Genomic DNA, 24,139 nt, shown 5'->3' with positions numbered 1-24,139 from the left:
ACAGTCAGGGGACTTCTGAGGTTTGGTACCATGCTCTCCCCTTGTCCCCTCAAGCCCAGGGATGACCATGACCCCTGTTCTTCCCAGCCCTCAGGTGTTTCACTGTCCGGTGTCTGTCCCCAGGCACCCCAGCTAGTCCCTCATCTATGAGCCAGCTGTATTTTCAGAGTTGCATAGCAGTGCAGAGCCGGGTTGAGATTCAGGAGCAGGTCTTGTGACTGCCAGCACTGGGGGATTTTGGACTGCTCTGCCGGCTGGTCTTTGCCTCCCCTTGCTTTGCCCTCTCGCATCCCCTCCTGCAAAGTCCAACCCTAGAAAGGCGGCAGCAGCGGCTTTCAGAGTCCCCACGTATTTCCTAACGACAGCTCATTACCAGAGACACTGCTTGTTTTAGACCAAACTGAACCATCTTCCCACACAAACCTTCTGTTACCACTGTTTGTTGTGAGGCGATCCCCCTCCCTGTTGCTGACTTTGAAGCCAGCTCCAGATTGCCTGGCTCCTTTAGCTATCCTCTAGATGGGGAAGAAGTGGTCGCTCTGAAAGGTCCTGTTGAGACGTTACTTGAGGTGAGGCCCATCAGTTCTGACCAGGGGCAAGCAGCATTACCCTTGATGACCTCTGACCCTCTCTGCCAACTCTTTGGGGCCCCTTGAGACCCTGGTGGCCAGCAGTGTGGCAGTGGCCTGGGAAGCAGGAGTTAGAGCACACATCCTCCCTGAGGCTAATGAAAGAGCAGTGCGGGAGTGCAAGGAAGAGAAGGGGTGGTGCGTTGGGAACAGAAGGGGGTGGGATGTGAGGGGTGTTACCCAGATGGAGCTTATAGCACCTGTGTGGTTTATTTAGCTTCCCTAGTAGCTGGCTCGGGGACTGTTTCCCACAAAGCCACAGAAGCATTCCTTGAGCCTCCTCAGCCCTGGGCAGCTGGAGGGTACACAGCCCTACAGTTTGCCCAGTCCATGGACGCAGGAGCAGGTCAGCAACTGGAAATGAGGTAAGCTCAAACGTGCTGTAACAAGAGATTTTACTTGGTGATGATTTTAAGTAACATTCTTTCTCAGGGCAGATAAATGAAGGATAAAGACAGCTCACATGGTCTTAGAAGTGCTAGGTGTATAACTCAGTGGTCGAATGCTTGCCTAATACAGTGAGGCCCTGGGTTCCATGAGCATCTGGGCAAAACAAATAACAAACCTGCCCCTCCCCTCCCCCAATTTAAAGTTTTTAGTGAGAAGACAGGGACAGGCAGGGAAAAGGCAGATGTTTGCCTTAAGGAGAAACCATAATGGTGGGAGGGGGTGGGGAGAGAAGTCTTGGTCTTTCTGTGAACTGGTTTGGCTAGTTTGAATCAAAACCAAACAATTTGACTTTTTAAAAATCTCGTACCACTTTTCATTTCTTCCTAAGCAAGTGATCCAATTGAACCTTGAAAGTAGCTTTATGCACTTACAGGAGAGTAACAACTGTCCCATGTGAGGGAGCATACAAGCACTATAAAAAAGATAATTCATAGGCAATATTGTGGGTAAATACACATTATAAAAATAGAGGCTTTTTACTGAGCTTCAAGTGATTATGAGTTTCATTTTTTTTCTTCCTTATATTCTAAAATAGAAACCAGCACTAAAGCCATTAAATGTATTTATAACTTAATAAGGTACTAGTTACTCCCCAGAGCATACTGGGCTGCCTAATATCCCAACTAACCTTGATGAATGGACACGAAAAGCTACCTCCAGAACCACCCATCTTGTTAATTTGGGGTCAGCAATGCCGTGATAAAATTTCACTTATTAGGGTTCTCTGAAAAGATTCTCAGCTGTGCGGCACTCCAGTCACGATGGATGGATGCCAAATCCGTGAATGCTACTGGAGTCCCTGCAGGATCAGGCTTAGCCAGAAATGGAAGGCTTTAAAATGATGGCAAGGTGCCCTTGAGCTGTCCTAAAAGTGCTCATGTAGCCTCATTTATGTAGCGTGCCATGATGTGAAGCAACTTTTGGAGAATACAAGGGGAATTTTCTTAGATTTATCTGAGTGTGGTGTGTGACCAGTGCGCGTGTGGTGGTCAGAGGATAACCTCCGAGTGTTGGTCTTCTCCCGCCTTGTTCCATACTTTTTCTTTACCACTGTGAATGCCACACCAGCTAGCTCACAAGCTTTGTTATTCTCCTGACTCCTCCCATGGCCGTGGGTAAATTGGGATTACAGTTGTTTATGCTGCTTGGGTACAGCATTATTTGGGCTCTGGAGAGCTGAGCTCTGATCACCAGGCCTCATGCCTGCTTCTAACCACTGAGCATCTCCCCAGCCCTTGCAAGGTTGGTTGGTTGATTTGCTTGCTTTTGATACAGTCTTGCTGTCTAGCCTAGGCTGGCTTTGAACTCATAAAGCCAAGTGATTCCAAGCTTCACTGGTATGTATCACCATGCCTAGCTCTTAAAATTTTTTTTGTTGTTGTTGTTTATTTGTTTTTCGAGGTCTAGCCCAGGCTGACCTGGAATTTATTATGTAGTCTCAGGGTGGCCTCGAACTCGTGGTGATCCTCCTACCTCAGCCTCCTGAGAACTGAGATTAAAGAAAGGCATTTACCACCATGCCCAGCAGAGGTTTTCTGTTTTTTTGGGGTTTTTTTTTTTTTTTGAACTGCATTTCTATATATTTATAGCCACTCAGCTCACTGAACATCATACCTGCTTTAATTGGCATAAGAGGTATTGCGGTTGCAGAGTGAAATCCGCTTTAAGTCCTCTGTGCTGAATGTGTGTTAAGTATTTGGATTAACTCGTTTATTACAGAATCATGAGGTAGAAAGAATTTCCTTCCAGGCCACAACATGTAGCAGGAAAGGGTGAGAACTTGAGTTTTATTGGAGAGAGGTTTTCTCCCTCAGGAAAGCCCCAGTTGTCCTGGACGTGGGTACCTAGACCAGTGGTAGATCACTTGCCTAGCGTATGCAGGGCCCTAGTTTGGATCTCTAATACCTCAACTAAAACACAAAACCCTTCTTTAGGCCAGCAGGGATGTGTCTATATCTGACATGAGTTTTACAAAAGTGTTCATCCTTCCATACTCAGAAGGCACTGGGCTGGCCTCTAACACTGGGCAGCCTGGGATTATCCTGGTGCCTGAGGCAGTGGGTGCCGCTGGGTCCTCCTACGGCTGTTGAGTTTGTCTAAGAAGTTGAACTTCAGGCATCAGTAGCTATTCACTTGGATCCCTTGGGTTCAGAATGCATTATGTATAAATTATCCTCAGGTGTGAAGAGCCTGGTGATTTTCAGACTGGTAAAAAAATTATTATATCAAGGGCGTGGTGGCACACACCTTTAATCCCATCACTCGGGAAGCAGAGGTAGATTGCCATGAGCTCAAGACCACCCTGAGACTAGTGAATTCCAGGTTAGCCTGGGCTAGAGCGAGACCCTATTTCAAAAAAAAAAAAAAAAAGGAAAGAAAGATAAAAGTTTCATTAAGCCGTCTCCAGGGAAAATGAGTGAGAGGGACCCTGTTTCCTTTTGACCAAAGTAACTTCAGTTTGCTAGGGCTTAACCTACTCTTTGCTGGTAGCAGCTGTGTCCCCCACTGTTGGAAACATCTTCCATGGACTCAGTCTTCACCCATCACAGCCCTGCAAGGTGGGATACTGTTTTACAACAATGGCAAAAAAAAAAAAAAAAAATCAGCTCAAGAGCCGTATTCTAGCCCAGGGAGCTCATCGTTGAAAACACTTGCTGGTGAGCAAGAGCCCAAGGCCACAAACTTTTGTGGCCACTGTCCTGGGAATTATCTCCAGGAGATTATGAGGCTCAGTACTTGCAGAGCCTGTTTATGTGTGGGTTGGTAAGCTCACCCTGTTCCTGTTAGCTTCTGAGACAGCTCTCCCTCCCAGCAGCCTTCACTCCACACCTAGTTACCTATTCTTCATTGCTCTTTTTTCTCTAAGCAGAGCTGATCCTATCACCCACTGCACCCATGCAAGGGCACCTAACAACTGCTCAAGCCCGTCCTCCCTTGCTGCTTCCCTTTGGGACATGGCCGCTGTATCTTGGTTCTTGCATAGGTGATTTTCTCTTGAATACTCATCCTTTTCCCCCGCCCCCAACAAAAAAAAGCTGTGTCCTCCTGGAAGACTTTCTGTCATTTGAGTCTGCAAAAATAATTTTGATTCCTTCCTGGAATGCTCATCCTCCTAATTCATACTACTTTTAGTAATCCAGTCCCCCCCCTTATTTATTTATTTATTTATTTATTTATTTATTTATTTATTTGCAGGGAGGAAGGGAGAGAGAGAGAGACAGAGACAGAATGAATGAATGGGCACATCAGGACCTCTTGCCATTGCAAACAAACTCCAGACACAGGTGCCACTTTATGCATCTGGCTTTACGTGGGTACTGGGGAATCGAACTCAGGCCATCAATCTTAGCAGGGAAGCACCTTAACCGCTGAGGCATCTCTCCAGCCCTGTCTAGTTTCTTTTGAGTTTAGCTCAGTAGTAGAACTTTTCACTGTATTGTAATCTGTACATGTCATCTGTTTTAACTACTTTCTTGTTCTGAGACAACTGACAAGAAGCAGCCTGATGGGCTGGAGAGATGGCTTAGCGGTTAAGCGCTTGCCTGTGAACCCTAAGGACCCTGTTCGAGGCTAGCTCCCCAGGATGCACGTTAACCAGGTGCACAAGGGGGTGCGCACGTCTGGAGTTCGTTTGCAGTGGCTGGAGGCCCTGGCACGCCCATTCTCTCTCCTTCTCTCTATCTGCCTCTTTCTGTCCCTCTCTGTCTCTCTCAAATAAATAAACAAAAATAACAAAAAAAAAAATTTTTTTAAAAGCAGCCTGAGGAAGGAAGGCTTTATTTTGGCTCACAATTTCAGGAGACTTAGTCCATTGTGGTAGGGAAGATGCAGTGTCAAGAGCATGCATGAAGCAAAGAGTTATGCATGTTCATGTTAGACCATTTTATCTTTTTTACTCAGTTTGTAACCCCAGCCCATGGGATGATGCTATCAACAGTTAGGATGGGTCCTTCCACCTCAACTATCCAAATCTAGGGCTGGAAGAACGGCTTAGTGGTTAAGGCATTTGCCTGCAAAGCCAAAGGACCCAGGTTTGATTCCTCAGGACCCACGGAAGCCTGATGCACAAGGTGATTCATGTATCTGGAGTTTGTTTACAGTGGCTGAAGGCCCTGTCATGCCCATTCTCTCTCTCTCTCTCTCTCTCATAAATTTAAAAAAAAAAAAAAAAACAACTAACCTAATCTAGAAAATCCCTCACAGACATTCCTATTTTTGTTTGACAAGAGGTTATCACATCCACCCACTCATTCTTCTCCCTCCTGCATCCACCCACACTCCCTGTGGGGAGCCGCTTTATCAGAAGGTATAGGCTATGGGGGAGGACCTCTGTGTGTGGTACAGATGTGAATGCACTACGGGCACGTGGACAGAGACCAGAGGCAGATTTTGGGAGCTCTCTTCTATTTTCTTCTACCTTATTTCCTTCAGACAGGATATTTCACTGAACCTGGAGCTCATGCCATTTTCAGTCAAACAGACTGGCTATCCTAGTGATTTCTCTGTCTGTTCCCCTTTGCTAGGATTACAGGTGAGGGTGACCATGCCTGGCTGTTTACATGGGTGCAGGTCCTCATGCCTGCATAGCAAGCTCGCTTATCCTGGACAACTGGGTGAGACAGGATCTCACCTAGTTGCCCAGGCTAGCCTTGAACTTTATATCCTGCCTCAGCCTTCTGAGAAACTGGGATTACAGTCGTGTACCATCACACCTGGCAGGAAGTAACTACAGTGCAATCGTCTTTGAAGAGGTATCCCTGGCACAGTTCTGTTTTATAGTCATTACACAGTGCTAAAGTAAAGAATCAGTGTAGGTTGTCAACTTCTCTGTGCTTTCAAGGAGAATATTCCAGACAGTGTTACTTTCCAATGTAACCGTAAGCCTACTTAGCTTGGGGTAAAATGTAGAAAATGGTGCTTCAATAAACTGCTTCTGGTCCAGTCACAATCACCATGTTGCTGTGGGGACCCAGGCCCATGTCTTGAGCCAGCTGCCCTCATTCCAACTAGAAAAAAAATCAAAGCAGCTGGTTCACTCCTTGTTCTCTGGCCCTCCCCAGATTTCCTGTTTTCATGTGAAAGACAAATAAAGAACTCCCCCCTAAAAATAAATAAATACATACATAAATAAATAAAAGAATCAGTGCAGGTGATCGTTTGGGTCTTTACCTACCAGTTACCAACATGGACATTTTGCTTCAAAAAAAAATTTGTTCGGGGGCTGGAGAGATGGCTTAGCAGTTAAGGTGCCTGCCTGCGAAGCTTAAAAACACTGGTTTGATTCTCCAGGTCCCACTTAAGCCAGATGCACATGGTGGTACATGCATCTGGAGTTTGTTTGCAGTGGCTAGAGGCCCTGGCACACCCATTCTCACTCTCTCCTCCTCTCTCTGTCTCTAATAAATAAATAAATAAAATAAAAATTATTTAAAAAAAATTTGTTCAACCTAATGTGATAATCCCAGCACTTGGGAGGCAGAGGTAGGAGGATCACTGTGAGTTCAAGGCCACCCTAAGACTACATAGTGAATTCCAGATCAATCTGGACTAGAGTGAGACCTTACCTTGAACAAAGAAAAATTGTTTTTAGTATAACCTGATGGTAATATGGCTATTGGGCAATATGTTCATACAATAAAGTTCTCAATTAAAAATAAATAGAAACTGGGCTGGAGTGACGGCTTAGCAGTTAAGCACTTGCCTGTGAAGCCTAAGGACCCCGGTTCGAGGCTCGATTACCCAGGACCCACATTAGCCAGATGCGCAAGGGGGCACATGCGTCTGGAGTTCGTTTGCAGTGGCTGGAGGCCCTGGTGCGCCCATTCTCTCTCTCTCTCTCTGCCTCTCTGTCTGTTGCTCTCAAATAAATATAAATAAACAAAAAAATAGAAACTGAACTGGAAAAAAAAAATAAATCAATTCCTGACCAAAATAACATTAATCATGAGGAATCACCAAAGTCCAAATGAAGATTCTGCACAATGTAGGGTGCAGTTACTCCTCTAACATGGCAAAGACATAAAAGAAAGAAAAATACAGGAACTGTTCCAAGTTGGAGGGACAATTAAATGCAGTGCATGATCCTGGGCTGCTCCTGAACCTATAAAGAAAATTTGAGGAATGGTGATAACTTCATTTAAAAAAAACCTGTTTTTAGAGAGTAAGGCTGTGGCTCAGTGGTAGAGCACGTCCTGAGCATACATGAGGCCCTGATTCCCCTCCCAAGGAGCACCTTCCTTTGGAAACAGGAGCACCCAGCAATCTTATGGAGTGGCCAAAATTGCCTGCTAGCTGAGACTTCTGAAGTAAATATGGGTTCTCTTTTCATCCCAAATGAAAGATTTTATATCTGAGCAGGTACTTAGCTACCATACTGGGCATTGGTTCAGGTACAGTCAAGCAGAGAGGGAAGCGGGAGCTAAGAATTCCTGGCAGAGAAAAGCCTTCACTTGCCGCCAGGGTGGAACCAACTCCATTGCCGCACTACAGGAGAGAGCTCCATGTTTGCAAAAAGTGACTAACTTGGTTGTTCATTTCTGCTGGGAAGCTGTTCGAGAAGGGCATGCCCACAGGTGGTTTCCTGTGCCTTAGTTCTCCGTCTGGTATTAAAACTTGCAGCGATTGATTAAGAACCAGAAGTTGCCTTTGGACCACTTTCAAATTGCGATTGTGCCAACCTGGATGAAGGTGGAATGTTTAGAGAATCTGGGCCAAGGAAGGGGCGGGGGAGGACTATGTGTAATAAAAGCTGTCTTTCATGTGAATCAGCTCTGAAGGGGCAGTGGCGTGAGCTCTTCTGACTGCCTGAAATTAGAAAGGGCCGCAGCGAAGCCCGTGACTCACCCGGGAGCTCTACCAGGAAGGCACGGTGCCCTGCTGCGGGAGAGGCGGGCAGCATCTCAGCCAACGTTCCCAGTCTTCTCTGGCAGGGGCGGATGGATCCTTCTGGGTATTGGAATATTTTGTAGATACGATGGTAGGCTGGTCAAGAAAAACTTTAAATCTCAATGTTTTTTGTTACGAATTAATTAAGCAACGTTAAAATGCATCTAAAAAGTATGCAGCCAAATAGACTAGTACTAGCATAAAAATAGGAGGCTTCACAGCAGCTGTCTAGCCAGGATCTGGTCTTTGCTCATCACTCATTTATCAAATATTTATTTACATACTTTTGGTTGTCTTTTTTTGTTTGTTTGGGGGGGTTTTGTTATTTGAGGTAGGGTCTCCCTCTAGCCCAGGCTGACCTGGAATTCACTATGTAGTCTCAGGCTGGCCTCAAATTCACAGCAATTCTCCTACCTCTGTCTCCTAAGTGCTGAGATTAAAGGCATGAGCACCACGCCCAGCCTACTTCTCTTTTCTCTCTCTCTCTTTTTTTTTTTTTTTAAGATAAGGTATCATGTAGCCCAGGTTGGTCTTGAACTTGCTGTGTAGCTAAGGGTGATCTAACCTTTTTTAAAAAAATATTTTTACTGGGCTGGAGATACGGCTTAGCAGTTAAGGTGTCTGCCTGTTAAACCTAAGTACCCATGTTCAACTCCCCAGATCCCATGTAAGCCAGAAGCACAAGGTGACAACAGCACACAAGGTGACGCATATGCAAGGTCACACACGAGTCTGGAGTTTTATCGCAGTGGCTGGAGGCCCTTGTGCACCAGTTCTCTCGCCCTCCCGCCCTCCCGCCCTCCCTCTCTCTCTCTCTCTTTATCTCATTAAAAGAAAGAAAACGAAAAGGGGGCTGGAGACATGGCTTAGCAGTTAAGGCGCTTGCCTGCAAAGCCAAAGGACAGTTCCCCAATACCCACATAAGCCACTCATACACATGATGGTTCATGAGTCTGGAGTTCATTTGCAGTGGCTAGAGGCCCTACATACCCATTCGCTCTCCCTCTCTCTCTTTCTTTCTCCCTCTCATTAATATTTTTTTTTAATCTTTAAAAAAATTTTACGTATTTACTTGCAAGGAGAAACATGGGGTGCCAGGGCCTCTGGTTACTGCAAATGAAAAATATTTTTTAAAACTTATTTACTTGCAAACAGATATAGAAAATGAGAGAGAGGGAATGGGCACTTGCCATTGCAAATGAGTTCCAGATACATGCATTTTTGCCATTGCAAATGAGTTCCAGATACATGCATTTTTGCATATGGCTTTTTTTGGTTTGTTTGTTTTGTTTTGTTTTTTTGAGGTAGGGTCTCACTCTAGCTCAGGCTGACCTAGAATTCACTCTGTATTCTCAGGGTGGCCTCAAACTCACGGCGATCCTCCTACCTCTGCCTCCTGAGTGCTGGGATTAAAGGAGTGTGCCACCATGCCCTGCTGCATCTGGCTTTATGCAATTACTAGGGAATCAAACCCAGGCCATCAGGCTTTGCAAGCAAGCTCCTTTAAACACTGAGCCACCCCTCCAGCCCCAATTTAAACTTAAAAAAATTTTTTTTAATTTATTTGTGTGCAAGAGAGAAAATGGTCACACCAGGATTTAATACCATTGTAAATAAACTCCAGATGCATGTACCACTTTATACATCTGGCTTTATGTGAATACTAGGGAATCAAACCTGGGTCATTGGGCTCTGCAAACAAGTGCCTTTAACTACTGAGCAATCTCCCCAGCCCAATCTTGAACTCTTTTTTTAATTAATTAGTTTATTTATTTATTTATTTTGGTTTTTCTAGGTAAGGTCTCACTCTAGCTCAGGCTGATGTGGGTCTTCAGAAATAGAACCTGGGTCCTTTGGCTTCGCAGGCAAGTGCCTTAGCCACTAAGCCATTTCTTCAGCCCTGTTTATTGTTTATTATTTATTTATTTTCAAGGTAGGGTCTCATCTAGCCCAGGTTGACCGGGAACTCACTCTGTGGCCCCAGGCTGGCCTTGAATTCATGGTGATCCTCCTGCCTCAGCTTCCCCAGTGCTGGGACTAAAGGTATGCGCCAACACACTCTGCAGGGTAGAAATTTTTGATGGGAAATTTTCATTCCTTTCTGCCCTGAGTTGATGGTTAAGTGATAGGTTAACTGAATTTTTTGTTAAAGTAGAGGATGCTGAGGGTAGCTATATAGCTATTACAGGAAGTAGCTGTAATTGTCTTTCCAGGTCAGTGAAGCTCTGGCTTATATCACATCCACAGCTACGAGAGGCCCCCTTGCCAAACATAGTCACCACTGTTGGAGGACTGTCCTCTCAACGTGGATTTTGCAGGTCTGGACTCATAGTTTCTCCAACCATGTGACTCTCACATAGCAAAGGCTCTATCAATGTCCATGTCGTTGTCTACTAGCAGGATTTATTTACTTTTGGTTTTTTGAGGTAGGGTCTCACTCTAGCCCAGGCTGACCTGGAATTCACTATGTAGTCTCAGGGTGGATTTGAACTCACAGTGATCTTCCTATCTCTGCCTCCTGAGTGCTGGGATTAAAGGTGTGCGTCACCACACCCAGCTCCAACCTGTGTTCTTAGGTTTTGCAGGCAAGAGCCTTAACCATTAAGCCATCTCTCTTTTTTTTTTTTTTTTTTTTTTGGTTTTCTGAGGTAGGGTCTCACTCTAGCTCAGGCTGACCTCACGGCAATCCTACCTCTCTGTCTCATGGGTGCTGGGATTAAAGGCATGCACCACCACTCCTGGCCCAAAATGCATTTTTATTTTTTAATATTTTACTTATTTATTTGAGAGCGAAAGAAGCAGGGAAGGAGAGAGAGAATAGGCACACCAGGGCCTCTAGCCACTGCAACTGAACTCCAGATGCATGCACTACCTTGAGCATCTGGCTTTACATGAGTACTGGGGAATCAAACCTGGGTCCTTTAGTTTTGCAGACCAGTGCCTTCGCCAAGCCAGTTCTCCAGCCCCTAAAATGCATTTTTAAAATCTCTGCTGCTGTCTTAGGGCTCACCTCCTAGAGACAAATGAGTGGAACTTCTCTTACACTAGTGGCTGAGGCAGAAGCAGGATGTCTGGCAGTGGACTTCTGGCGTGGATTGGAGTGAACAGGGATGCTATATGGAGGGAATAGTGTGAAGAAAGAGGACAGACCGTGAGGTAAGGAAGTGTGGTGGTAGCTGGGAATCCAGCAGGCAAGGGGTGGGGGCTGGTTACCATGGTAATGGATATCAACTACGGAGCATTCATTTATTTAGCCAGGCTCTGTGCTCTGTTCTTTACCAAATAATGGCAATGCTTCCTTAGATTCTTTTTTTTTTTTTTTTTTTTTTGCCAGGGAGGTTTTCGAGGTAGAGTCTCACTCTAGCCCAGGCTGACCTGGAATTCACTCTGTAGTCTCAGGGTGGCCTCGAACTCATAGCAATCCTCCTACCTCTGTCTCCTTCCCAAGTGCTGGGATTGAAGGCATGCGCCACCATGCTCAGCTCCTGTCTCTTGTGCCCAAATTCACCATAATTACATCATGTAATGCAAGATCGTGACTTTCTACAGCCGAGGCGCGTGGTGTTGATTTAGTAAGGATCTGAGCTGTCAGGAAGATGAAGCCAGTGGAATGCTGTGACCTCAGACGAGGTGTTTATGCTGTATTCCCAGCATGGGTTGAGTGACTAATACTAGGCTGGTTAATGTAGTTTCTTGGGTGTGGAACAGCTGCCTGGAAGGAGGATCCCAGATAGGTCAAGTTCAAAGGGAGTGATGAAATAGGGCAAACCCAACTCCCATAGCCTGATGGGCATGCTGTTGTTAACCTACAACCATCTGAGAATAAGATTTCAGAGGCTCCTCCTAAACTTGTTTTTTCTTAAAAAATATATATGTATATGTATATGTATATGTATATGTATATGTATATGTATATGTATATGTATATGTATATGTAAGGAGAGAGCGACAGAAAGAGAATGAATAGGCGTGCCCGGGCCTCCAACCACTGCAAACGCACTCCAGACACATGTGTCACCTTGTGTATCTGGTTTACGTGCATCCTGGGGAATTGAACCTGGGTCCTTTGGCTTTGTAGGCAAGCGCTAAGAACTGCTGAGCCATTATCTCCAGCCATAACTTGACTTTTCCTTCTATGAGAACTTTTGCTTTGGGTGTTTTTTTGTTTGTTTGGTTGGTTGGTTGGGTTTTTTGTTGTTGTTTCTTTTTTCTTGGTTTTTCGGGATGAGGTCTCACTCTAGCTCAGGCTGATCTGGAAATCACTATGTAGTCTCTCAGGGTGGCATTGAACTCACTGTGATCCTCTAACCTCTGCTTTTGAGTGCTGGGGTTAAAGGCATGCATCACCACGCCCAGTTTGCTGTGGGTTTTTTAACTTACTTATTTTGGGTGTGTGTGTGCTCATGTGTGTGAGTGTGGATGCAGGCATGTCACTGTGCGCAGGTGGAGGTCAGAGGACAACTTTTGGATCAGTCTTCAAACTTTCGCCCTATTTGAGGCAGGCTATCTCATTGATCACTGCTCCATTCATGAGCTTCCAGGAAAATTCTTTTATTTATTTACTTACTTACTTGTTTATTTTTAGGCAAGCCCAACAAACTAGCCTCTTTTTTTTTTAATGCAAGAGAGCGAGAGCTAGAGAGAGAATGAGAGAGAGAGTGTTGGTGCACCAGGGCCTCCAGCTACTACAATTGAACTCCAGCCTTGTGCACATGTGCGACCTTGCACACGTGCATCATAGTGTGTCTGATTTATGTGGGACCTGGAGAGTTGAACATGAGTCCTTAGGCTTCACAGGTAAGCACCTTCACAGCTAAGCCATCTCTCCAGCCCCAGGAAAATTCTTTTGATCCCACTTTCCTACTAGCCATAGGTATACTGGGATTACAGAAGCTTATCAAAGCTTCCTGCTTCTTATATGGCGCCTGGGGATCCAAACTCAGGTACTCAGCATTGCCAGGTAAATGCTTTATCCACTGCAGCTGTGATTTGGGGTTTTAGAGACAGGTTTCTCTGTGTGGCCCAGGATGGTCTGGACCTTCCAATATAGCCCAGGTTGGCCTCAAACTAGTAGTGATCCTTCTGCCTCTGCCTTTCTCATGCTGGGTCTACAGATGTGAGCCACCTTGCTCATCTGTGATGGCTTGGAGGGAAAGGACAGCCAACAGAAAATGCCATGGACCCCATCTCTTCCTACACACTCGGTTAAGTCTCACTCTTGACCTTGGACGGTGGCTGTCACCACTCTGTCATTCTCTCTCAATTTGTTTTTGCACCAGCCTGGTCTCCCCACTCTATTCGCCCTTCACTCTTCTGTAGACCTCCCTCTTCCCTCTCATCGCCAGCTCCTGTGGAAATCGCCATCGGGCCCCTGGTTTCTACATGCTAGGCCCAAACTCTTTGCACTCTGGCCTTAGGATTTCTATCAGGTTGGTTTCTTCCTTGCTTTTCCATCTCACTTACACCAGTCAAATCTCCTTTGCTTTGGACTTAGTCTTTGATTTAATTTTTTTTTATTTATGAGCAGAGAGAAAGAAAGGAAATATGGGTGCACCAGGGCCAGCTACGGTTGCAGATGAAGTCCACATGCATGTACTACTTTGTGCACCTGGTTTTACATGGGTGCTGGGAAACTGAGTCCCGAGGCCAGCAGGTTTTACAAGCAAGCACCCTTAACCACTGAGCCATCTTCCCAGCCCTTCTTTGGACTTCACCTCAACTTCCCAGTACCCATGAGTATCGCTAATGCTATTCTATTCCCTCTGATGAGGGTGCAGGCTTTGTCCTTCCCTCGTGCTGTAATCCTACCCACGGCTGTCGCCAAGACCTCCTCTAAGAAACGCCCTTTCCTTTCATCAGTCCAGCATCTCCCTCTGCAGAACCCCAAGAAGTCTAGTTTGGGTCACCCCACAGACATCACTGGAAGCCTATTCCCACGAGGCACCAGTGACCAGAAGGGTGCAAAGACCTGCTTGTTTTCTGTGTTCCTTGCAGCACAGGCCTGCACCCAGAAATTTGAATAGTCTCCTATGATCTTGAGGCAGGTATGGGTGTGGCACCCACAAGGTGAGACAGGAGACCAAAATACTTCCTGAGACAGATATTAAAGTCTTCTGGTGAGGGCTCAAAAGGTGCGAACTGTGCCATTAGTGGTTATGTTCCCTTCCGTAAATTCCATCATCTAGCAGATTCACTTTATATCTTTATATTCAGTCACCTCTAAGGCAGGAGAAACTTGCAGAAGTTACTGGCGATCTGGAGCGGATAGGTCCATTGGTAAAGCACTTTCCACACAAACATGAGGGGCTCCCCAGTATCTGCATAAATGTTAAGTGTGGCAGTGAGTACCTGTAACCCGAGCCCTGGCAAGGCAGAAACAAGAAAGCCCTGGGTAAGCTGGCTAACTACAGACTAGCCTAATCAGTGAGCTCTGGGTTCATGGAGGACCTTGCCTCATTACATAAAGTGGTAGAGCAGAATGTGGTGGCTCACGCTTAGAATCCCTGCACTTGGGAGGCTGCGGCAGGAGGATCATTGAGTCTGAGGCCAGCCTGGGCTGCAGAGTGAGTTCCAAATCAACCCAGAACAGAGTGAGACCCTGCCTCAAAAAAACCAAGGATAAGGGCTGGAGAGATCGTTTAATGGTTAAGGCACTTAAAAGTCTAAGGACCTGGGTTCGAGTCCCAAGTACCCACATGAAGCCAGATGTACAAGGTGGTGCATGCTCCTGGAGTTAGTTTGCAGTGGCTAGAAGTCCTGGCACACCCATTCTCTATGTGTGTGCCTGCCTCTTTCTCTCTCAAATAAATAAGTAAGTAAATATTTTTTAAACAGATAGGGCTAGAGAGCTGGCTTAGAGGTTAAGGTGCTTGCCTGTGAAGCCTAAGAACCCAGGTTCGATTCCCCAGTACCCACGTAAGCCAGATGCACAAGGGGGCGTATGTTTCTGGAGTTCCTTTGCACTGGCTGGAGGCCCTGGCACGCCCATTCTCTCTTTCTCTTCCTCTCTCTCTCTCTCTCAAATAAATAAAGAAAAAGCATCAAAAGAAAAAGAAGCTGGTAGCACATGTCTTTAATCCCAGCACTTGGGAGTCCAAGGTAGAATCACTGTGAGTTTGAGGCCTGCCTGAGACAACATAGTGAATTCCAGGTCAGCCTGGGCTAGTGCAAGACCCTACCTCAAAAAAAAAACAAAAAACAAGCCAGGCATGGCGGCACACACTTTTAATCCCAGCACTTACTCGGGAGGGAGAGGTAGGAGGATCGCTGTGAGTTCGAGGCCACCCTGAGAATACACAGTTAATTCCAGGTCAGCCTGGGCCAGAGTGAGACCCTAACTCAAAAGACCAAAAAAAAAAAAAATATGTATATATATATAGATAGATAGATAGATAGATAGATAGATAGATAGAGCAATCAATTGATCGATCAAGTGAAAAGTGGTTAAAAAAAGAAACATCCAATGTCAACCTCCAGTCTACACACACATGTCATTCATGAACATATGCCCGCAATGCACCCCCATTTACACGCATACATGCATGCACACCACACAGAAGATAAAAATTAAGAAAAGAAATTACTGGGTGATGAAGGTTGGCTTCCCTTCGAGGACCCCTGCTTGCCCCTTCGAGGACCCCTGCTTGCCCCTGCAATGGCCGTCGCGGGCTGTCTGATTGGAGTGGTCACTGCACAGCACAGTTGCCACTGCTCCTGTAGGCCTCTCCTCCCTCTGACAATGGAAGCCAGAGACCATGCAGGCGACATTTTGTTTTTAACTTCGAAAACTGACTAGCTAGACTGAGTTTTAAAGCACAGACTTTGTCTTGTTCTTTTTTTTTTTTTTTTTCCGAGGTAGGGTCTCACTCTAGCTCAGGCTGACCTGGAATTCACTATGGAGCCTCAGGGTGGCCTCGAACTCACAGCGATTCTCCTACCTCTGCCTCCCGAGTGCTGGGATTAAAGATGTGAGCCATCACGCCCAGCTGTCTTGTTCTTGGAATCATCTTTCAAGTTCTTGCAGCTCAGCAGCCTCAGAGAGTCACAAATTGCTCCTTTCACCATTTTGGACCCCAAGGAAAACCTACCCCCAACCTTTTCCTTGGTCAGGATGGAAATCAACTTGTTATTCTCCAGAAGGCCCCCAGGTAGCTCCCCCTGTGATCAGAGTAGCACTTGGGGGTTTTCTGTGGGGTGGGAATAAAGCCTCTGAATCTGAGGTTGGGAACCCCCCCACCTCCTAAATATGACCCTGATCTGCTCCAGGCAAAATGCTTACACGCTCTTAAAGGAGCGGAACAGCTGCGCCTAGCTAGCAGTTTACTGACCCTTAGCTTCCCTGGGGGCTGATGACATGGGACCCGTACCCACAGTAAGTCATCCAAGACAGAAGCCTGGGGAGAGCCTCTCTTCTTGTTCACTAGGAAAGTTTTCTTTTCTTCCTTCCTTTCTTGCTTTCTTTTTTCTTTTTCTTTTTGGCAAAAGGTAGACCTAATCTTTGTCCTGCTAACCACGTCTACAGCATGTGACATTACAATGTTACTATGGGTATTTGGAGAAATTCACAAACCAAGTATTATAGCTTCATTATTGAGCAAACACAGGGCCACGTTCACATTTTTTTTTCAAGGCAGGATCTCACACTAGCCCCAGGCTGGCCTCACTGGATCCTCCTACCTCTGCCTCCCTAGCATCATGCTCACACTCTGGTCTCCATTCTTTCTTCCTTGTTCCTGGGTCTCCTGATAAGAGACAGGCAAGGCCAGGCTCCTTGGAGTGGACTTTAGAATTCAAGAAAGCCTTTCTGCTGGGAAACTTTAACTGACAGAGGCATCCACAGCCAAAAAAAAAAAAAAACAAAACAAAAAAACAGCATAACATGAAGAAGTGTGTCACACATTTCATCAAAAGAAATGGCATTCCTATAGGTGGGTTCCTGGAACACACTGTTAGTTCAAGATTACTGGTGGAGGACTAGAGATGGCTTAGCAGTTATGGCACTTGCCTGCAAAGCCTAGGGACCCGTGGTCGACTCTCCAGATCCCATGTAAACCAGACGCACAAAGGTGAGGCAAGTGCAAGGTCGCATATGCCCACTAGGGGGCACAAGTGTCTGATGTTTGATTTCAGTGGCTGAGGCCCTGGCATGCTAATTCTCTCTCTCTCCCTAAAAATTAAAAACAAGAACAACAAAAAAAGATTATTGGTGGAGCAGGGGCCCTTACAGGTCACCATGGACTCTGCCCCTGGGATAGAGTGCAAGGTCAGTTACACAGTTCAGCTCCTGGGGCTCTGCTGTTGGCCATCTCTGAAGAGCAGACTTTGGGGTAGTGTTGTGTCTCACCCAGCATTTGGGGGGCTGAGGTAGGAGGATTGCCATAAGTTTATTTATTGTATTTTTATTTTATTTTATTTATTTGCTTATTTATTTACTTTTTGAGATAAGGTCTCACTCTAGCTCAGGCTGACCTGGAACTCACTATGTAATCTCAGGGTGGCCTTGAACTCATGGCAATCCTCCTACCTCTGCCTCCCGAGTGCTGGGATTAAAGGCCACCACACTCATCTAGTGTTTGTTCGTTTTTTTTTTTTTTTAATTATTTATTTATTTGAGAGCAACAGACACAGAGAGAAAGACAGATAGAGGGAGAGAGAGAATGGGCGCGCCAGGGCCTCCAGCCTCTGCAAACGAACTCCAGACGTGTGCATCCCCTTGTGCATCTGGCTAACGTGGGACCTGGGGAACCGAGCCTCGAACCGGGGTCCTTAGGCTTCACAGGCAAGCGCTTAACCGCTAAGCCATCTCTCCAGCCCTCGTTTTGTTTTTTGAGGTAGGGTCTCACTGTAGCCTAGCGTGACCTAAAACTTACTCGGTAGCCCATGCTGGCTTTGAACTCATGTCAGGACTGGAGAGATGGCTCCGCAGTGCAATGTGAATCCTGTGCAAGCATGAGGACCTGAGGCTGCTTGAGTTAGAATCACAGATGTAAACAGCTAGGGTAGCCACACAGACCTATAACCCCAGTCCTACAAAGGAAAGCAGAGATTAAGGAATCATCCAGGCTCACAGAAAACAGCAAGCTCCAGTATCAGTAAGGGACTCTGGCTGAAAATAAGAATGGACGGAAGAATGGAGCAGGAGAAAGTACTGCTCTGGTTATTGTAAGCAAGCACCCCTGCCACAGGTGAGTGCATAGGGTACCACAAGGACACACACACTTACATACACCACACACACATATATTTAGCACAAGCAAAAATAAACTAAAATCACTGGGTGTGGTGGTACACGCCTTTAATCCCAGCACTCTGGAGGCAGAGGTAGGAGTATCATGGTGAGTTCAAGGCCACCCTGAGACTATATAGTGAATTCCAGGTCAGCCTGAGCTAGAGTGAGACCCTACCTCCATGAAACAGAGGTAGGAGGATCACTGTGGTGCATGTGTGCCCCTCCCCCCACGCACACAATAGATGCTTCTCAACTCCAGGGAAAGGCAAGGTGAGCAGCTGTCTTCTCAGGATGGCCCCCTGAACCCCTGTCCTCCAGTTATGAGCCATTTCATCCTATTGGGAGCCTATCCTCTTTTTATCTTCCCAGTGTTCCTTGTTTTGAAACATTTACCAAGGGCTGGGGAGATGGCCCAGTAGATAAAGTGCTTGTTGCACAACTCACGACTCCCTGAGTTTGGATCCCCAGACCCCAGGTAAAATCTAGAAGCTGTGGTGGACTTCTCTAATCTCAGTGTGCCTATAGTGAGAAAGGATGTGGAGAGGACTGACCTGAAAATTGTCCTCTGACCTTAAGCAAACAGCCATGAAGCCAGGCGTGGTGGCGCACGCCTTTAATCCCAGCACTCGGGAGGCAGAGGTAGGAGGATCGCCATGAGTTCAAGGCCACCCTGAGACTACAGAGTTAATTCCAGGTCAGCCTGGACCAGAGTGAGACCCTACCTCGAAAAACCAAAAAAAAAAAAAAAAAAACCCAGCCATGAAAACAGGTGTGCGCGCACACACACACACACACACACACACACACACACATACACACAAATAAATAAAATTTAAAAAGCATTTATTGGGCTAGAGAGATGGCTTAGTGGTTAAGGCATTTTCCTGTGAAGCCTAAGGACCCATGTTCAACTCCCCAGATCCCATGTAAGCCAGACGCACAAGGTGACGGCAAGCACACAAAGTTGCCCATGCGCACAAGGTGGCACACGTGACTGCGGTTCGATTGCAGTGGCTGGAGGCCCTGGCGTACCATTTTTTTTTCTTCCTCTCTCCTCTCTCTCTCTTCCTCGCATAAAAATCAGGCCAGTCTGTTGGGCTTGCCTCAAAAACAAACAAACAAACAAACATTTATTAAGCACTTGGCTTGTGCCCATCTTGGTCCTGACCACAGGGAGCTCAGTGGGAAACATGCAGCCCCTGATCTCTAGCCACAGAAAACCCCTAACAACAGAACAGGAGAAGGTCCTCACTGCTTATGTCCCACAGGCAAGTGATAAAACACAGGGTGACGAGTCTTAGGGAACCGTGATGTCAATAAGAAGCTGTCTTAGCGACATCCCAAGGGGGATGCAAGAGCCATTGTCACTGCATGTTGACCACACACTAGGCCCCTTGTAAAGCCCCTGACAGATCATTGTGTTACACTCCTTCCCAAGATCCTTTGGGATCAGAATAATTGTTACCTCCCTTGGACACATGATTCTGACAGTGAAAGGTGTATCCTTATTGCTTGACCAGAAGTTGAGCTGTCCTAATAAGACTTCAGGTCTGAAAGTTCTGTAGAAGGGATGGGGTGCAGACTACCCATGTATCTGTCCCAGGAGTCCTGAAGGCAGGTGTGCAGAAAAGGTTTTCAGTAATCCTTGTCAGGTTTTCAGTTCCCAGGGTTCCACGCTGGGAAAATAGATTCCTGCTTTGGTACCAGCCAGGAGCGGGTCTGGAGGTAGAGGGACTGAGGTTCTCTGTGCAGCAGAAGCCTCTGGATGTGCGGAACTCCCCACCATCTTTGGCACTGGGTGTCCAGGCTTCCTGGAGTTCCAAAGGGCTGCTTGTTCTCCAAGAGGGCAAAACAGTATCTTTCAAATCGGCCCATTACAAATGAATCAGGCTGGCCTGGCATATACCTTTAATTCCAACACTCAGGAGGCAGAGGTAGGAGGATCACTGTGAGTTCCAGGCCACTCTGAGACTACATAGTGAATTCCAGGTCAGCCTGAGCTAGAGTGAGACCCTGCCTTGAAAAACAAACGACAACAACCACAACAAAAAGAAGCAGGATGGGGAGATTGCTCAGTGGTTAAAGGTACTTGCTTGTAGCCTGCAGGCCAGGGTTCAATTTTCCAAAACCCACATAAAGCCAGATGCACAAAGTGGCACATGCTTCTGCAGTTTGCTTGCAACGCCAAGAGGCTCTGGTGTGCCTATACACACATACACATGCACACACTCTTTCTCTCTCAAATAATATATTTTTAAAAAGATAAGAAAGGCCAGGCATGGTGGCGCACGCCTTTAATCCCAGCACTCGAGAGGCAGAGGTAGGAGGATCGCCATGAGTTTGAGGCCACCCTGAGACTTCATAGTGAATTCCAGGTTAGTGAGAAATGCCTACCTGGAAAAACAAAACAAACAAACAACAACAAAAAAAAAAAAAGATAAAGAGGAGGGGAGAGCTCTCACTCAGGCTTCTGGGGTCTTGACTGACAGGCAAGGGAGCGGAGCCTTCAATTTGAAAGACTTTTCTGTAGGGGGTGAGGTGGGAGGGAGGGGCAGATCAGTTGAAAAGTTTTCTCATTAAGTGGCCAGAGGCAAAGATTCCAAGAAGCTAAAATCTGTGATGAAAGGGGTGTAGAGAAGGGCAGCCTGTCAGGGTTGGGGGAGGGATAGAGGAGGCCTGGCAGAGGGCAGAGGGAGACAACGTGGGTGTGCCTGCCCACGGTGCTGCCCCCTCCATAGTGCTGACCACTGCTCAGCCCCCTGCTCCCACCCCACAGCCCACTGCACTGCTTAGTAAGGCCCCACTCACTACAAGACTCTGCAAATCCCATTTTTGTTTGTTTTTCCAGGTAGGGTTTCCCTGTAGCCCAGACTGACCTGGAATTCATTATGTAGTCTCAGGGTGGCCTGGATCCTCCTACCTCTGCCCCCTGAGTACTGGGATTAAAGGCGTGCACCACCACACCCAGGCCCCTTTTTTGAATCTCATGAGGACCTCCTAATAGTCATTTGAGGCATGTACCGTCGCCATGCCCATTTTACAGATGATAAAATGGAGGTTCCTGGAGACTAAGTCACTTGCACAGGATCTTATGGTTTGTATGTGTGTGTACAGAAGTGCATGTGCCACACTGGTGTGTGTGTGGAGGCCAGAGGACAACCTTCTACCTTGTTTAAGGCAGAATCTCTTGTTGATCACCACTGAGATACTCACACTTGCACAGGGAGCACTTTATCCACTGGGCCATCTCCCCAGCCCAGGTCTCATGTTTTTTGGGGTTTTTTTTTAACCATACGTGTCCAGTCTCAGAGATATCATGAAGGAGGTCAAATGCCTAGCAATGGTGGAAACCCTGAATTGAAAAACAAATTTCAGAACTAGCAATGAGTGACAGATCTAAAACTGAATGAACTGAGTTCAGGACTGGTGGGACACAGACCCCCAGGAGGCTACACAGAAGAGGACTGGCTGGAACAGGGCGGGGTTAGCTCAGTGACAGAGGGAGGAAGGTTATCAGGGACAGGTAATCACTTTTCAGTCTTTTGGCTAAGATCAAGTGTGGGAAGGCAGGTCCTGCCAGGAGCCCTGCTCCCAGGCATCGAAAGGCAAGATTAGGTGGGAGGGAAGCATTCAAGCTAGCATTCAGATAGGCATAGGGATTCACGTTCTTCTCCCTTTGCTGTTTATTTTTCCCCTAGCTCTCCTCACCACCTAGCGTGGGACGTGATGTTGGTAGTTTTTGCCTCCCTTTCCCATGAAAGCAGGGGAGCCTCAAGAGCATGGGTTATTCCTTTCTATCCACTTTGGAATCCCCAGCATCTACAGCAGTGTGGTACTTTAAAAAACATTCAGAGCCGGACGTGGTGGCGCACGCCTTTAATCCCAGCACTCGAGAGGCAGAGGTAGGTGGATCTCTGTGAGTTTGAAGCCACCCTGAGATGACAGAGTAAAGCCAGGTCAGCCTGAGCTAGATTGAGACCCCACCTCCAAAAACCAAAAAACAAACAAGCAAAACTTCAGGGGCTGGGGAGGCAGCTCAGTGGGTGAAATGCTTGCCATCTAAGTGTAAAGGCCAGAGTTTGGATCCCTAGGCCCCACCTAGATGCCTGGTGGGTATGGTGGCCTGCCTGTTTATAATCCCAGCTCTTAGGAGACAGAGAGAGCGAATCTCTAGTCAAGCTGGCTGGCTAGACTACCTGAATTGGCAAACGCTGGGTTTAGGCGAAAGACCCTGTCTCAATAAATAAGGTGGAGAGTGATACCTGCCATCAAACTCTGGCTTCCACACAAACACTCTCACACACACTTATATTCCCACCTGCACAAGCATGTGCAGTCCACACACAGGTGAGCACCATGAATACTGTCACACCCACACAGGAAAAAAAAAAAAAAGATGAGAAACACTTACTGAAGGAACAAATATAAAACAATAGGGTCTCCAGGTTGGAGACTCTGCAGTTCTCCACTTCCTGGCAGGAAGATGTTCTAGAGACACCTGTGCCCTTTCCTTGGGGCTATCAGAATATCAAAACAATAGACCCCAGAAACTGTAATGCCCCCAGGAATCTCATGCTGGGAAAAGGAAAGGCTGAGGCCCTGGAGCACTTAGAGGAAGAACTCTTCTTGGAATAAAGATTTACACTTTGTTAGAGACCTTGCAGGAGAGGGGAGCGAGACAATAGTGGGTGGGAGGGGTGCTCATTTTGACTAAATTGCTTAGTTATATATGTATATCTCCTGCCTTTTCTTAAACCTTAGCCTCACATCAGGACTCCTAGACAGACTTGGGGGAGGGTCACTGGGTCTCTTTGTCCCTTTTCCCATTATGGCCACACTGAATAAATCATTCTTTATTCAAGAGAGAAAGAGAGAACATGAGAGCTCTAGGGCCTCTGACCACTGCCAACAATCTCCACATACCCACCATTCTGTGTGCATCTGGCTTGATGTAGGTACAGGGGAAATCAAACCCAGGCTGGTAGGCTTTGCAAGCAACAGCCTTTAACCACTGGGCCATCTCCTCAAATCCTAACAATCTTTTTCTGCTCTTTCAACTGGCTTATCAAAGCCAGTTGTTCAAACCTGGCTGCTTGGTGGAGCTGTTAGGGCTTAGGCTCTGACCCTAAAAGCTCTGGGAATACCACAGCTAATTGAGTTTGTGACATGGTGACCTTGCTTCTCCTGTTGGGACTACCTCAGTTACTAATTCTGCAACTTGAACAAACAAGGTGAGGGTGTGTGGAGACCCCAGAAGGCAGGACAGCTACGCTCTGCCATGAAGAACAGAAAGAATGGCAAATCAAAAAGGTTGAGGTGGCAGTCAGCAGATGTAGCCATTGGTCAGCATTCATTCTTCATTAAAAGTCAACTGAAAGAGAATCAAAACCAGCACTAAGAGCCAGGCATGGTGGCTCATGCCTTTATTCCCAGCACTCAGGAGGCAGAAGTAGGACGATCGCCATAAGTTCAAGGCCACCCTGAGAGTAAATAGTGAATTCAAGGTCAGTCTGGGCTAGAGCAAGACCCTACCTCGAAAAACAAAACAAACAAACCAGCATTAGCTCTGCTTTGGCAGCATGTATAGTAAAATTGCAACAATACAGAAAAGAGTAGCACAGCCCCTATGCAAGGATCACATGCAAGCTCCTTAAGTGTTTCATATTTTTTAATTTCATCTTTTAAAAAATAGATATTTCTATATTTATTTATTAGAGAGAGAATGAATGGACACACCAGGGCCTCCAGCCACTGCATACACACTCCAGATGCATGTCCCACTTTGTGCATCTGGCTCACGTGGGTCCTGGGGAATCGAACCTGGGTCCTTTGCCTTTGCAAGCAAATGCCTTAACTGCTAAGCTATCTCTCAATTTTTTTCTATTTTTTTTTTTAATTTGTGAGACAGCATGAGAGATTGAGAGAGCAAGAGAGATAAAGATAGAAA

The 24,139-nt window shown here is 46.5% G+C and overlaps 1 protein-coding gene and 1 non-coding gene across 2 annotated transcripts in view; both read left to right on the top strand.

Annotated features, from left to right (window-relative positions):
* The first annotated feature begins 878 nt into the window (after positions 1–878).
* Positions 879–24,139, top strand: part of Zbtb34 (zinc finger and BTB domain containing 34) — a 60,078-nt gene continuing 36,817 nt past the window's right edge. The window contains exon 1 of the mRNA XM_045151920.1: positions 879–994. Coding sequence (XP_045007855.1) covers positions 960–994 — 35 coding nt within the window. The 5' untranslated portion in view covers positions 879–959. The remainder of the gene's footprint in view (positions 995–24,139) is intronic.
* LOC123458299 lies at positions 23,759–23,861 on the top strand. The gene has a single exon (XR_006635586.1). It is a non-coding gene; the product is annotated as a U6 spliceosomal RNA (small nuclear RNA).

This window comes from Jaculus jaculus, chromosome 1 (assembly GCF_020740685.1).
Source record: "Jaculus jaculus isolate mJacJac1 chromosome 1, mJacJac1.mat.Y.cur, whole genome shotgun sequence".
Lineage (NCBI taxonomy): Eukaryota > Metazoa > Chordata > Mammalia > Rodentia > Dipodidae > Jaculus > Jaculus jaculus.
Note: the sequence above shows the minus strand (reverse complement) of the source record. Positions and strands in the feature narration are given on the sequence as shown.